Source organism: Athene noctua, chromosome 4, assembly GCF_965140245.1.
Source record: "Athene noctua chromosome 4, bAthNoc1.hap1.1, whole genome shotgun sequence".
In the NCBI taxonomy this organism is placed as follows: Eukaryota; Metazoa; Chordata; class Aves; order Strigiformes; family Strigidae; genus Athene; species Athene noctua.
In genome coordinates this window covers 31,225,706-31,239,484 of record NC_134040.1, presented here as the reverse complement: position 1 = coordinate 31,239,484, position 13,779 = coordinate 31,225,706, and the positions used below count along the sequence as shown (strand labels likewise).

Genomic DNA, 13,779 nt, shown 5'->3' with positions numbered 1-13,779 from the left:
GCGGCGGCAAAGAGCCCCCTCGCAGTCAATAACCAAGAAGACTGAGGTGGCTGATACTGCCGTGCCTGGGCCCTGTGTCCCTGGACTCTGTGTCCCTGGACCCTGTTTGCCGGCTCAGGCCGCCCACGTGTCTCGGCACCTGCACCCCTTTCTAGAACCCAGAGCATCTTCCTCACCCACCAGCCTAGGTGCTCCAAGGGCTGCTGGAGGAAAGACGGAATGGATTTTGTAAACAGATGCCAAGTTGTCACTGAGCATCTTCTTTTTAAGAGATTTTACTGTGCTAGATTTTATAACTTTCACTGCCTAATTATCGCTGTTATCAGACAGGCTCTTAATGACTTTGCTTGCTGTTTTGGCTTTAACCCTTTAAATATTTAGTGTTTCATTACACTGCTTGCTTGGGATATTGCATATTGCCTTCCATAATCAGTCATCAGATGTCTTAAAACTCCTAATTTCACTACATTTATTAACAGCTTTTCAGCTTTTATTAATGTTGATTCTGAATATATCAAAGATTATTTATAAGAGGTCAGTCCTATTTTAATTCAACACTCTGTATAATAACAATGTGCATTTAATTGCTTTCTATTACCAATTTCCTTTTCTTCATTGTTAACAAAGTATATGTCTATAAAGTAACACTTAATAGGTATTGTCTGTTATTGTAGTCAAAGAGAGAGGGACCTCCTCCTGAAGCTATGTTTTCTGGACTGGAACAAATCTTTTCATAACATCACAGTGACTCCTCATTTGTTCACTGCATAGTCTAGTGACAGGAAAACCACCGAGCTTGGCTTCATGTGATCTATAATACTGTGACCAGTTTTCTCTTTGCAGCATGAGCCCCAACTGCATAGATAGTATTTTGTTGACTATAATTAAGCCCAGAAATTATTTTGCACTAAACTCAGGTACTACTTAAAAGATTCCTCTACTAATTGCGATACGCACTGTACCTTGCCACTCTGGAGATTTCTACAATTTCTTAATTGTAACTCAGTTCAGCATGCTGCTTGTCAAGTTGTAATTTTCCTTTTGGCTCCTAATTTCAGAGCTCCTTCTTTACTTACTTTATGTCACATTTACTATGAATTACTACTTCTTTTTTATTTTTTTAAAGCAATTTAGTATTGTTTCAGATTAGCATATGCAATTGCTAAATGTTTAAATCCAAGGCAAGTATTTCTGCACTGGATCTTCTGTACATGAAGCCTTTCAGCAAATGCTTCAGCACTGATTTTTGTTTATGTGAAGACATTCTCCTGATTATGAATCCTGTTTTACCTGTTTGATTACTTTCTGCTGATTACTTGCCCAAGCCAGACGTGTAAACATCACGAGCTACATCCCAGCAATTTATGCAAAATCCCTGCTGACAACAATGTCAGGTCAGGACACACCATTAGATCAGGATCTGACCCACCCACGCGTGACTCACCTTTGGCAGTTACTCTGCTATGTCAAATAATATGGTATGTTGTCATGCAGTTTGTGTTTCATACCTAAATGATGAGCATTTTACAAGCCACTGAAAACAGGTTATTTGTCTTAAAAACAAACCCCTAGAAGGATCAATCCATTTCATCTCCTCTTTTCCAAACAAAAATATTTTCAGGAGCTTAGTCAAAATACCAAAAGAAACTTTTTTCTGAGTCAAGTGTGTCATGCTTGGGCAATGGCTGCAGTCAACACAGGGCCAATGTGCATGGTAACACGAGCTCTATGAGACTGCTTAAATGCCCCCACTGCATCCCAAGACTGATTTTACTACTTACAAGACCACTAGTGGAAGTAAGAGGAAAGAAGACTTGAACACTACTGGTTGTATGGACAAGCCATTAATAACTAAACTGTCTATGCTCCCTCCTGCCTTGGTCATACTGCTTCACCATGCTCTTCCTAGTCTGGTTTCCCAACCATGATCCACAGGGTTTTTCAGCTTTTATCAAGTAGCGTGTTTCTCAGAAGTGGCAACATGGAGCTCTGCACCAAGAACTGACACCTGATGGTCACAAAATTGTGTTGTTTTTTTTTTCTTTTTAGTTCTTCTGCCTAGACTGCTCCCAAGCAGCCTGCAGAGCCTGGGAGAGCTGGGAGGACCATGAACAGCCCCTCACTCCAAGCACACCTATGATGCTGCAAGTCAGAAAACATCATCCAGTGAACTGACGCTTATGTGAACTGGCAGTTCCACTGGCAACCTGCAATTTCTACCATTGCTTCCCAGAAATCAAACTTCTGGCTCAATAATTTGCTCTGCTCATCTGTAAAATAGTAGAATTATCCCTTGTGACAGTAAACCACACTCATCCACAAAGGACATCTGAGGTCGCCAGCGGCTTCATCTCAGAAATCACAGCTAGGAAACAAAAAAGGCACAAGAATACAAATGACAACATTCACTGATGAAGGAAAAAATGCCATGTTCTGAAAGGAGCCCAACATGACATTGCTAGACCCATAGTATGGCATTTCTAATAGTGACACTACAAATGTTGAACTTCAGTGGTAAATGAGAATTCAGGAATTAGTATCTAGGATTTTGTGCATTTGTCTCAACAGTCCTCTGCATAAACCTATGCCTGGAAAAGGACACGCTGCTGCTAAAACAGAGCAACAACACATAACTGTATCTGCAGCACATTTACTCATTTTCTATACAGTTCCTCCTGCTGGGCTTGAAGGCATCATTATCTACCATACCTTAGTTTCTCCAGTTTGCCAGCAGTTCCCTCCTGGTTTAATTTTCCTTAAATATGGCCTTTAGTAGCTGCCAATATTTGTCTGCTGAGAGTATGAAATTCTCTAATGGGATGGCTCTTCTAAGAAGGACAGGATTTCCTGAAGGTTTCATTGAATTCATTTTGAAGTTTATCTTTTGTCTTGAAGAACGCTGTTTGTAACTGAGACCAGTGCTCTTTTTTAACAAGCATGTCCCAAAGATAACAGCACAAGTGTTTGTAAAGTTATGCAAATTTCTCTAAAACAATGGTGATCTATATTATAATACAGAAGTATTTAGATGCCAAAGGCACAAGTGAATAATTCTCCTGACAAACTTTCAAACTCTACATCCAACTCAAACAAATTAAAGACAGTTAATAGCTTAACTTGGCTGCCAAAAATACAAATTATAGCCCTGTATATCCTGCTCCACCTTAAATTATCAAAGGTTTATGATACACGGTTATTTTTGAGATTGTGTTTCCAGGTGCTACAGTTTTTTTCCTGGATAAAGCACCTATCTGGTAACCTCTGGAATATGTTCACTAGAATGTAAGGTCACACTGGATAGTAGGTCGATTTGTGTAAGTACTCTGCACTTTTGTATCTTGACTTTTAAATAGTTTTCCAGCATGTGCTTCACTTCAGAAAGCCTCTCATATGCTGAATGATACTGTGACATCTTGTGCATACATTATGTTGTATAAAATACAATGACTGTGATAATGAAATATTTCAAACTGTTCACTTTACTTACTTTTCACATAGACATTAAATGTTACAGAGGAGCTGGCATCAGAATTGGACACAAAAAATGTGTAAATGCCTCCTTCTGTTCCTTTTAATCGGGTAAGGTGAAGTTCACTTGTATAACTGTAAAGAAAAATTAAGCATTACTGATGCTCGCAACTTGCAGTGAACAGGCAATTGCTACATGGAAGATGAGTGACTTACTAGCATGCAGTCTTCTTCTGCACACATTGTCCATACAGACACTTTTATCTTGCATTATGACTGCCCTTGCACTACAGCGTCCCAAGGTTTTGCCACTTCTAACATCCAGATGTGTGCCCAAGTGACAGCTCAGCACCAGGCTCAGACCCTGAGCACACACCACCACCTGCTCCTTTTCTCACTGAGCAGGGAACCCAGATACATAACCCAGGCCACACATGTGTCGTGGTTTAATCCCAGCCAGCAACTAAGTACCACGTTACTGTGGTAAGCTACGTGTACTACAAGGTCTTTTATAATCACAATTTTCTCACCATCTCCACTTTCCTCTTTCCAGAGCAGACTCTAGTTCCAGAGAGTGAAATCAATAGCACTTACAGTCATTTATATTACCTGTTATTGCCTACAGTCTTGAACCTGACATAATGGTCTGATGAATTCTGTAACGTTTCATTCATGTACATCCAGACTTCTTCCTTCGGTTTTGGATATGCCTCATATTCAACTGTTAAATTTCCATTTTGTCCTGCATTTATATCTATTGTGGTATTCATTGTTGCAAACAAACGGACAAATCCTTTAGCTGATGGCCATAAGAAGAGAAGAAAAACAATTTCAGAACCATTTAGAACACTGTCAGTACTCTAACCACAGTTACGACTACTTCAAGATCAGTGATCAAACATCCAACTGTGAAACAGGAAACCTCATCTACAAAGCAGAACTTGAGCTCTCACCTGCCAAAACCAAGGCCACTAACTATATATAGCAATGAGGCACAGGACTTAAAGCGCCTTAAGTGCCTTAACAGAAATAATTCCATCTTCTGATGATAAATACCCCCAATTTGCTTTTGGAAAAATGCAAGCACATGTTTGATTATATTCAAGAATTTATATTTTTCTAAAAATCAGAGTCACTAACTGGATGGTACAAAAGAAACATTATGAAAAAAGCAAGATATATTGATCATTTATGACAATATACTAGAGTATTTAAGGTTTCTTTGTCAAGTGTAATTAAGAACAACATTACAAATGAAGCCATTAAAAACTGTAATTAGAGAAAAATGTGCTAAGTCCACAGGCCTGGATACGAACTGTCTTAAACTATGGCATTTCTGTTCATCTACTGATGGGTCTTAATCTCTTATTTGGCAGATTGCATTTATCATTGTGCAGTTCCTTTCCAAAATATCATGTGGAGCAGTATCCTTACCACAGTGGTTTTAATTTCATTAATAAACTCATCAGCTTCAGGATTATTCACTTTGAAAAGACAAATTTTTCAGTCCTATTACACAAATTCATATGGGAATTATCCATTTGACAGGCAGATTGCAATTACAAGGAAACACATTTACTGAGAGAGCTTGAATTTAGACCAAAAGTCAATCTCAGATCTCTGCTTCTTCCCACTTTATAGTAATCAAACTGCTGTGGCCAGCTGGGCACCTGAGCTTGGGAAAACCAGAGCCAGTGGGGCTTGGTGAAAGCATATGGAGCTGCCAGAGCACTTGACAGATGCTTTGGAAAAGAAAGGATGAAGTAAACTCACAGCAGGCAGGTACACTAAAATGCTCTCCATCATTAGAAAGAGAAAATGGTTTTAAATCTGGAAACTGAAGATTCTTAGTTCCTTTGCAGAGCTTTTTTCTATTTTCTGTATAAACACGGGAACTCCTATGCAGCCTAGACTCAAAATCGGACCCAAGAACCTGCAAATAAAATTTTATGATTCTGCTATCAGTCCCTGAACTGCAGTTCTAGAAACCGTTTACAGTTAGATAAACTGTTTAAAAAAGTAGTTAGGAAATTTACAAAAAATACCCATTTTTTCTTGTAAACCTTCTAGCTAATATTAAAGCCACACTGATTTGGGATCTGATATAATACCAAGATCTCTCCAGTATATGCCATGCACCACTTCCCAGGACCCTGGGAGCTAGCACAGTTCAGTAAAATACAGTCAGTTTGACAATGAATGGTGAAAGGCATGCAGGAGACAGAATTTATTTTAAGTCAAATTTGAGAGGATGGGGAGAAAAAAGTATCTCGGAAAGGAAAGATTTCAGCTTTTCTCTAGCATTTTTTATTAAATACAAACTTTGCACTTTACTAAATACAAACTTGTTATTTTATTGTCTATTTTTCATAATGCCGTGCTTTATTTTAGTCCCCAGACCTTCCAAAGTCAATCCTTTTTAAAGCCACATTTGCATATGTTGTAGCCCTAAGAATTTCTGTAGTTAAGAACTTCCCTCCTCTTACAATAAAAGCTTTCATATTGTTTTCCTTGGGGAAAAGATTTTCTTTCATACTTCACAATGATTCACTCTTTTACATATGAATTTAGTCTCTCCTATAAAAAAAGGAGGGTGTTATGAGCTCTACTCTCTTGAATGGTGGAGCAAGGTTAATGGCACTCAAACCTCTGCCACTCTGCTGAAAATCTGACCTGCATATGTCGAACACTTCCTTTAAGTTCCCAGGGAAAGAAAAATAAGCAATGCTGCAGGAGTATCTGTGCAACAGAAAACAAGATTTGAAAAGGAAAGAGGATCCAAGGCTACACTTCCCTCAGTTACTACACTCTTGAACAGTAAAGAACTGAAACGGTTGTAGCCAACTACACAAAAACTTCTTCAGAATTATCTTATTAACTATATCAACATGTCCTTCATTTATCAAATTAGCAGGTTTCAGCAGCTTTAAAGTTCAAAAGGCACTGTGTGTCACCCAAGTTAATATACAGGAGACTCTAAGCGAGTCTGTCCTTAAACAAGAGGAGGGAGGCAGTTCACTTACTGTTAAGGGACATGATTCAAAACCTGTGGAAGTGCTGGATGGTGAGCTCTGGAACAATTTCATGCTGTCTATGCACACTTCAGTGTTCCTCACAGCATTATTTTAAATAGAGGTACATATATAGTGTCTATGTAAAAAACATAGACATGCCAATATCAGCAAAATTTCCTGTGCTTGGAAGGCAGGTATTAAAGATACGCCTTGTGCTTGTGCTGCCAAATTACTTAAGTGTAGGGATAGTACCAGGCAAAGGTAAATTACTTGCTTCATTAAGACTGGATTAAATTTAAAATTAAACCAGAAAGGATGAGACAAACCAAAGAGATGGAAACATTGTTAGGTGGTTGTTCTAATATCACATTCTAATAACGTGCAAAGGGGTATAGAAATTAAAGTAGTCATACACACCACAACACTTCCTGAGCCATATGGTACCAGTCAGCAATAACCTTTTAATAAAGCAACTTCACTCACTGAGGTTTGGGGGAAAGGAGAGAGATGGAAAGGAAGGCTCTCCCGTGTTCTCACTTTCCACCTCCCGCTCTTAGAAATGTTAAGATTCCTATGAGAACTATTTACCTAGTGCTTTCAAGGTTACTGTGGCATTGTTTTTTCCGAAAGGGTTTTCTGCTTGGCATGCGAATTCTCCAGAATCATTAACTCCCACTGAACGGATGTTCAATGTTAATTTCCTTTCATATCCATAATCACCCAAATTTCTGCTTTTGCTTGTAACAATCTGTTGGTAAAAAACAATTAACATCTAAAACACTGTGTATGCAGCATCTTTCCTAGATAAATTAAAAATAGAAGTAATTATAACTTTGCTATATTAATATTCATTGCTTTAAACCGGAATAATAACCCAGGACGAGAAACCTGTCACTAGAATCTCTCCATGAAAAACAAGTATGTGATCAGCTGTCTTTGGGAGATAATGTCCTCTCCTAAGTCCTATCCCATCCTCTTATTCTTTATTTTTATTCTCCTCAAGCTTTGCTGTAAAGCAAGAGAGCATGTATGTGTGTGTGTGTGTCTGTCTGTTCACCTGCCCCAAGAGCACCAAATGGGAGAGACCAGGCGTAGTCACAAAGCTGAAACTAATTTCTTCAAATGTTTCAATCATATGAAGAAAAGGGTGTTGTGCCCAAGGTCAAACTCAGCTCACTCTGGATAAATTTTTAATGCTGATAAAGGTAAGGAACCAACAGAAGGTTTTATTTGCACTAATGTTTCCAGTTGTAGGGCTTGATACAAAATGATCACCAAGTCTTGACTTTCCTAATGCCCAGAAGCTGCAGCTATTGTAAAAATGCTTGAATGTGAATGACAAGAGAAAATTTAAGGTGCTGGAACTTCATTTTGAACTGGGTTGCTCTATGCCCCAAGTCCATGGCAAGTCCTGATTGCAGACATACTGCAGAGAGACCTGCTGGCAGCAGGTTTTACACGGCATCCTTCCTCTGGTACCTGCTCTTATTCCTGGTCTATAGCAATCTAGATTTATTAATCTTAAAAGCAATTGGCAACTTCATTCTCTTTTCAAAGCACTAAGTATATCATGACTCTATGCCTACGTATGCATAGAAAAATAAATGCTTTGAGGTATTGACTTCAGTTTCTGTGAGAACGCTTGGTGTGGTTGGAAAGACTGTTAAATTCACATTGATTAATCCAAATGCAGGCCTGGACTTGTTATGATTTTCTAGTAGAATGATTTCACTTCTTGAAGGTTCCAAGAGCTTCTAGATAAATCTAATCTTCTCAACACAATTTTGATTCCTTTTGAGCTGTAATAATCACAAATAGAAGTTTGTTTTGTATGGATCTGCTTGCTTATAACAAGTCATCTAATTTTCAAAAGTGGTGATAACTTCAGTCATGCAAGGACTGAGGTTTTGGGGTTTTTTCCTCTCACCTATTCAGGACAAAATGTAATTCTGCATCTATTTAAACATGATTTTATGTATTCTATATCAGTACAAAATTTAATTTAACCGTCAGTATTTAAAAGATAGCATCCCCTGCTATCTATCAGAAAGGACAGAAAGGTCAAACTTATTTGGTCAAAAATATTTTCCTTGTGGCTTTTACTCATGAACTGAAAAGTGGTAAAGCACAAAAACTTAAGGGAAGGCCCTAATTTCTCCACACTCTAACAAAGAAAAGGGAGGGGAAACGAGAGAAGAAATGAAGTTTCTCAGATGAAGGACTTGCAGTTGACCTTGGCACAGGACCAAAAGCCCCATCTGCATGTCCCACACTGCCTTCATGTCACTTAGACCTCCTCAGCCTTCAGAGCTGCGAGGTAGGATTTCTGGAGCAGCAAGCATTTAGCAAGAACAGCTTTGCCAGAGCGGTTGGATTAGCTAAGCATGCTACGCCCAGCCTCAGGGAATGGGCCTCCTGTGCGCTATCTGCCTGAGGAGATGTGATTGATCCAAACATCACAGCATCACAAAAGCCTTTTCTTCCATACAGACATGGCCTGTGAATTACATATTCTGGTCACTGCCACTAGCATCAAAAGACCATCCAATTAGCATGGGAACATATATGGCAGGAGTTACTAAGAGGTCTTCACAAGGGTTTTTAACTAATTTAAATTTCAAGGTATACCCAGAAGACCAAGAAGTGGCCTTAAAAATCCCAGAGCCTGCTGCTCATTTCAAAGGCAGAGCTGGCAGAGCACTGACCAGGGGAGGGGATCTCTCTGCCCCTCATCTGAAGAATAGCTGTGCTGCCTGTAACTAACTCTCCTGGAGCACTTAGCCTGCCAATAATTTAATTCGGTGATGCCAGGCAGTAACTTCATCTATCACTACAGACAGAAGCCAGTTCACTGGTTCATTTTTCAGAACTTCCTCAGTTAGTGAGGCACACCATGTAATTTAAATGAATTAATCATTCCTACGAATACTTACTACTATTCCTGTCACACACAATCCCATGCTAATTAGCAGGTATTTTACTGTTAATGATAACGATTAGAATATGGAATTAGCAGTCCATGTGTTGATATTTGCAGCTCCCATTGATTGCAATGTGATACGTAGGCACTCCGTGCTTCTGTATTATGTGACTTCTGTTGGGCTGCCTAAAATTTCACACTGAAGAGCCAAACTTTAATTTCTGTTTAGGAAGAGAAGCCCATGCATATGCTTTTCCTCCCAGCAATCCACATAGGCACGGGACAGCTGTTGCTGGCCCCTCACCAGTCTGTGGGATGCATTACCTTTGGGAATACATCAAATCCAAACCTATAAATGATCGGGTATCCAAGACAAGCACATGAATGTCTACAGAGAGTTTGTGTACTGTGCTGAGGCATATGTGATACAATTAAATTAACTCACCCCATTTTTGTGAGAAATCCAACTAGCTTGTACACTGCTATCCACATCTGTGATTATGCATGTAACTTCAAATTCCTCCCCTTCTTTGAGAAGCTCATAGCTTTTGGATAAGGTGATGACAGGAAGAGTTTTGTGAACTGAAAAACAATTTAGAAATGCGTTACTTTTTATTAGCTTCAGAGATTCCAAGGGGGGATAAAAATCAACAGTCATTAAGTTTCCAATAAAATTTCAGGCCTCCAAGAGGTATTCAAATTTCTTGAACGTATTACACAGTTGTTTCTTTACAACAAGCATATTTCTGCTTCAATCTCCCTTCAAATTACACTTGAAGTTAGATAATACTTCTCAGAGCGTAGCAACTTGCATGAAGGAACTTAGTGATGTTGAACCATCAATGAGATGATTCATTCCATGACAGTGATTAAAAAGTTGTACTTTGGAACCAAAAACGTGGTGAGGACCAGCCACTGAATTACCGCAATCTAGCATTAACTGCAACTGTTAATTACAAAATACTACAGCAGACAGGAAGTACTGTTTGACAGGTCCCTGAAAAGCCCCTGATGGACAGCTTAGGAAGGACAGGTACAGCTCAAGGACTTCAGCATACCTGCCCCTGAAAGCACCACAACCTCTATTCATGGTGATGGTTCACAGAGGTGGATAGAACCAAGACCTTGGACAAGTTTGTCACCCAAGAGGTAGGTGATTACAAGCAGCTGTGGGCTAGCTGTACCCTTGTTCTACCTTGGGGTCTCTTTTGTCAAGTCAAGTATATGTCAGGACTATGTGTCTCTTATCTCTGCAAAGTTCTTCAGATCCCCCTTTGTTCCTTTCACAGTTTTTCTGTTTTCTTAATCCTTTCTTCAAATCCTCCCCATTTATGAGACTCCACTAGAGCTTATATGCAGGAAGACTCACTTTCAAACCGTGAACGCAACATATATCAGACAAGGTTTTGCAGACTCTTCCTGCCTCTGACACAGGCTTTGTAGTTGTCTTAGGTAAATTATACGAAACTCAGGAAAACACCACACTTTTCAGCCATTCATACATTAACAATAACGTTTTCCTCATGTTGCTGTAAGTGGCTAAGGAAGAGAACAAAGAAACATGTTTGCTCTCTTCAGATATAAAGGCTCACATAAAAATCCCCTCTGGCATTCATCAGTACCCAAGAGACAGGAGGAAGCCAGTGCAGAAGGCGTGCTGTGTTCTCACATGCAGAAACATCTATGGACAACCAAAACAAAGCCATAAAGTCACAAAGCCCCTCATTGTTTTGCGAAGGGCTGGACATAAACACTCCCTGTCCTATCCTAGCAAGGCTGGTGTATGTCTGAATATGCCTGCACAGCTCCCTGTTTCATGGATACAGCAGAGGCTTCCACTTACTACACACTTCCCCTCAGATGGAGAACATGGGCAGAACCCCCAGGTCCCACCAGCCACCTACAGCTGCCCACTGTAAGTGGTCTCCTGGCAATGGATGCCAGGTCAGCACCCTCCTATCTGAAGTCACCGCTGTATTGAGCAAGTACAGATTTTTTTCCTGTAAAAATGAAATAGTCCAATTTGCACTCTCACATGCCAGAGAAGTGTCAGTTATGCCAATCAACTGCTTGCTGTCTTTGGCCATCACTGAAAAAACTGTTGGAAAAAAAATATGTTACAGAACAAACAAAAGAGATAGCAAGAACAGACTCGATTTTTATCATCAAAGGAGAATGCCAGAGATACCTGTACTAATTAAACTTCTGTTCTTTTCTCTTTAGTTGAAATTTAGCATTCACTAAAATTCACTGTAACAGAGTTTCCAAATCATCAGAAGACGACTTCTTCAATTTGCCACAGCAAAACTGCACACTTGAGATGGCCTTCGCTGCCCACCCCTTGCCCCACCAGTGAGGAGAATGGCACCAGGCAGGTCACACAGCCCCAGCCATGGAGCAAACATCAACATGTCCCCACATCGCACCATGGGGCAGCCCTCTTCACCAGCACTAGGGGCGGTGCTGCTGGTGGCCTGGCCTCAGTTCCCAACGCCTGGCATGAAACAGGCAGCAGGGAGGAAGCCCACCAGCCCACTGGCAGCAGCCTCAGCGGCACCACTGCGATGGCATCGCTGACGGCTGGATGCCTCTGAAAGCACAAAGCCAACCAATGCAGCCCCTCCCAAAGCTCTCCTTTCAACAACAAAAACCCAAAGGGACACCTCAGCTACCTGAACAGAAATGACCTTGCAGCCAAAAGAAACTCCCCGTGCATAACCTACGCATGTGCATGGACAGGGGATGCTCCCTCCCCAGACTTTACTGCAGCCTTTGCATCTTGCACACGCTTTAGCAGAGACACATTCTCGGCTGCAGCAAGGGGTTACCTCATTCAAAGAGCCCCAGAGCTATGTGAGAACAAACTCATTTACTTGCCCCTGAGGAAGTGCCAAGCCAGCCTGGCTTGCTGAACTGCTCCTTCCACTTCTTTCCTGGGTATTTATGCAGCAAAATAACGACACACAGGATGACCGTAGGCTTCAAAATGCCCAGAAAAAAACAGTCTGTAATGTACTGCACAGCCAGTATCGGGCTTCGCCTCCCCAAACCTACCTAACCACCCAAACCTATGGCACAAAGGTGTGTAGTTCAAAGGTAGGGCATCATCAATGGGTTTGCAGAGGAAAAAGGTGCATCTGGCAGCTCAGCCACAATGCACTCATCATGATCTGGGCACGTGGTTGCTGTTGTGTCCATCCTCACTCATGAACATGGAGATAAACAAGGCCCTCTGCTCCCCCAAGCTCTGCCTCTCCATGGAATCACTCTTCTTCAATGCCATCAATCAGTTCCTCCTGCTGTCACCTGTGGGCAACACACATGTGAGTCAGGCACCCAAATCTCCACCTTGCCTGCACAAACCTGTCCAAACCTCAGGGTGCTGGTTTGTCCTCAAAGTTTAACAGCATAGCCCACATTTCTTAGAATGGTGAAGAAAACACCTGGAAATCACCCAGAACAGAAAATCAAAGAGATCATGGCCAAACCTACTCAGCACAGCCAAAAACTAAGTGTCACGAGACTAGCCTGTACCCTGACACAACTTGCCCAGAACAAGCTTTCTAAGCCGACCACCTTCCTTTGCACAGCCTGCAGTGGCCACAGGTGCCACAGAGCAATCCCCTGGTGCACAAGCACCTCTGGCTTTGAGTAGAAGATGATTCTAAAGCCTCTAGAGGAGACCAACACTGCCAGCCACCTCCTGACAAGGTGAGGATACAAGGTAAGACTTCCTGTCAGCTCCTAGGAGGTAAAGGGTAGAATCAGGTGCTCTACAAGAAGGCAAAATTCCTGTGTTACCTGGCCTCACATTCAGGAAAATGTGCTCCGATATTTTATCAACTCCATTGTGCCGGGCCAAGCACTGGTAGCAGCCCTTAAATGACCTCTGTACATTCTTTATAATGATGCCTTTCTGAGGATTGGGAATGAACGTCATATTTTTGGGGAGACGTTTGCCATCACATTTTCTCAGTGTGAAGTTTGAAACATCTGGATCTGTTAGTGGGCACACTAGCACGATGTCACTGTCTTCTTTCCCATAGATCAGAGAATCAACAAGGAAGAGCACATTTGGATCTGTGAAGAAACACAAAGACCTGTCAGAGAAGCTGACATTGCACAGGGAACTTCTGATGATCCTACCTCTACAACTGGGCACTTATATCAAATAAAGTTTTACACTCAGCCAGTAAAACCAAGTTATTACCCAATTCATGGTTACCAAGAGACATTAAATTTTGTCCTAAAGGAGCAGCAGAACAGGAGGTGTGCAGAAGCATTCAATACCAGACACACTAAAGAATCATGTGCACTAAAAATAATCTTATTACTTTTGTATTTGGAGATGGAGATTACTTTTTGCCTTGTTTAGTT

General features: G+C 40.9%; 1 protein-coding gene across 1 annotated transcript in view; it reads right to left on the bottom strand.

Annotated features, from left to right (window-relative positions):
- Window positions 1-13,779, bottom strand: part of KIT (KIT proto-oncogene, receptor tyrosine kinase) — a 56,178-nt gene that overhangs the window by 20,257 nt on the left and 22,142 nt on the right. The window contains exons 3-7 of the mRNA XM_074904831.1: window positions 13,204-13,482; window positions 9,848-9,984; window positions 7,071-7,230; window positions 4,078-4,267; window positions 3,488-3,603 (exon numbers count right to left, since the gene is read on the bottom strand). Coding sequence (XP_074760932.1) covers window positions 3,488-3,603; window positions 4,078-4,267; window positions 7,071-7,230; window positions 9,848-9,984; window positions 13,204-13,482 — 882 coding nt within the window. The remainder of the gene's footprint in view (window positions 1-3,487; window positions 3,604-4,077; window positions 4,268-7,070; window positions 7,231-9,847; window positions 9,985-13,203; window positions 13,483-13,779) is intronic.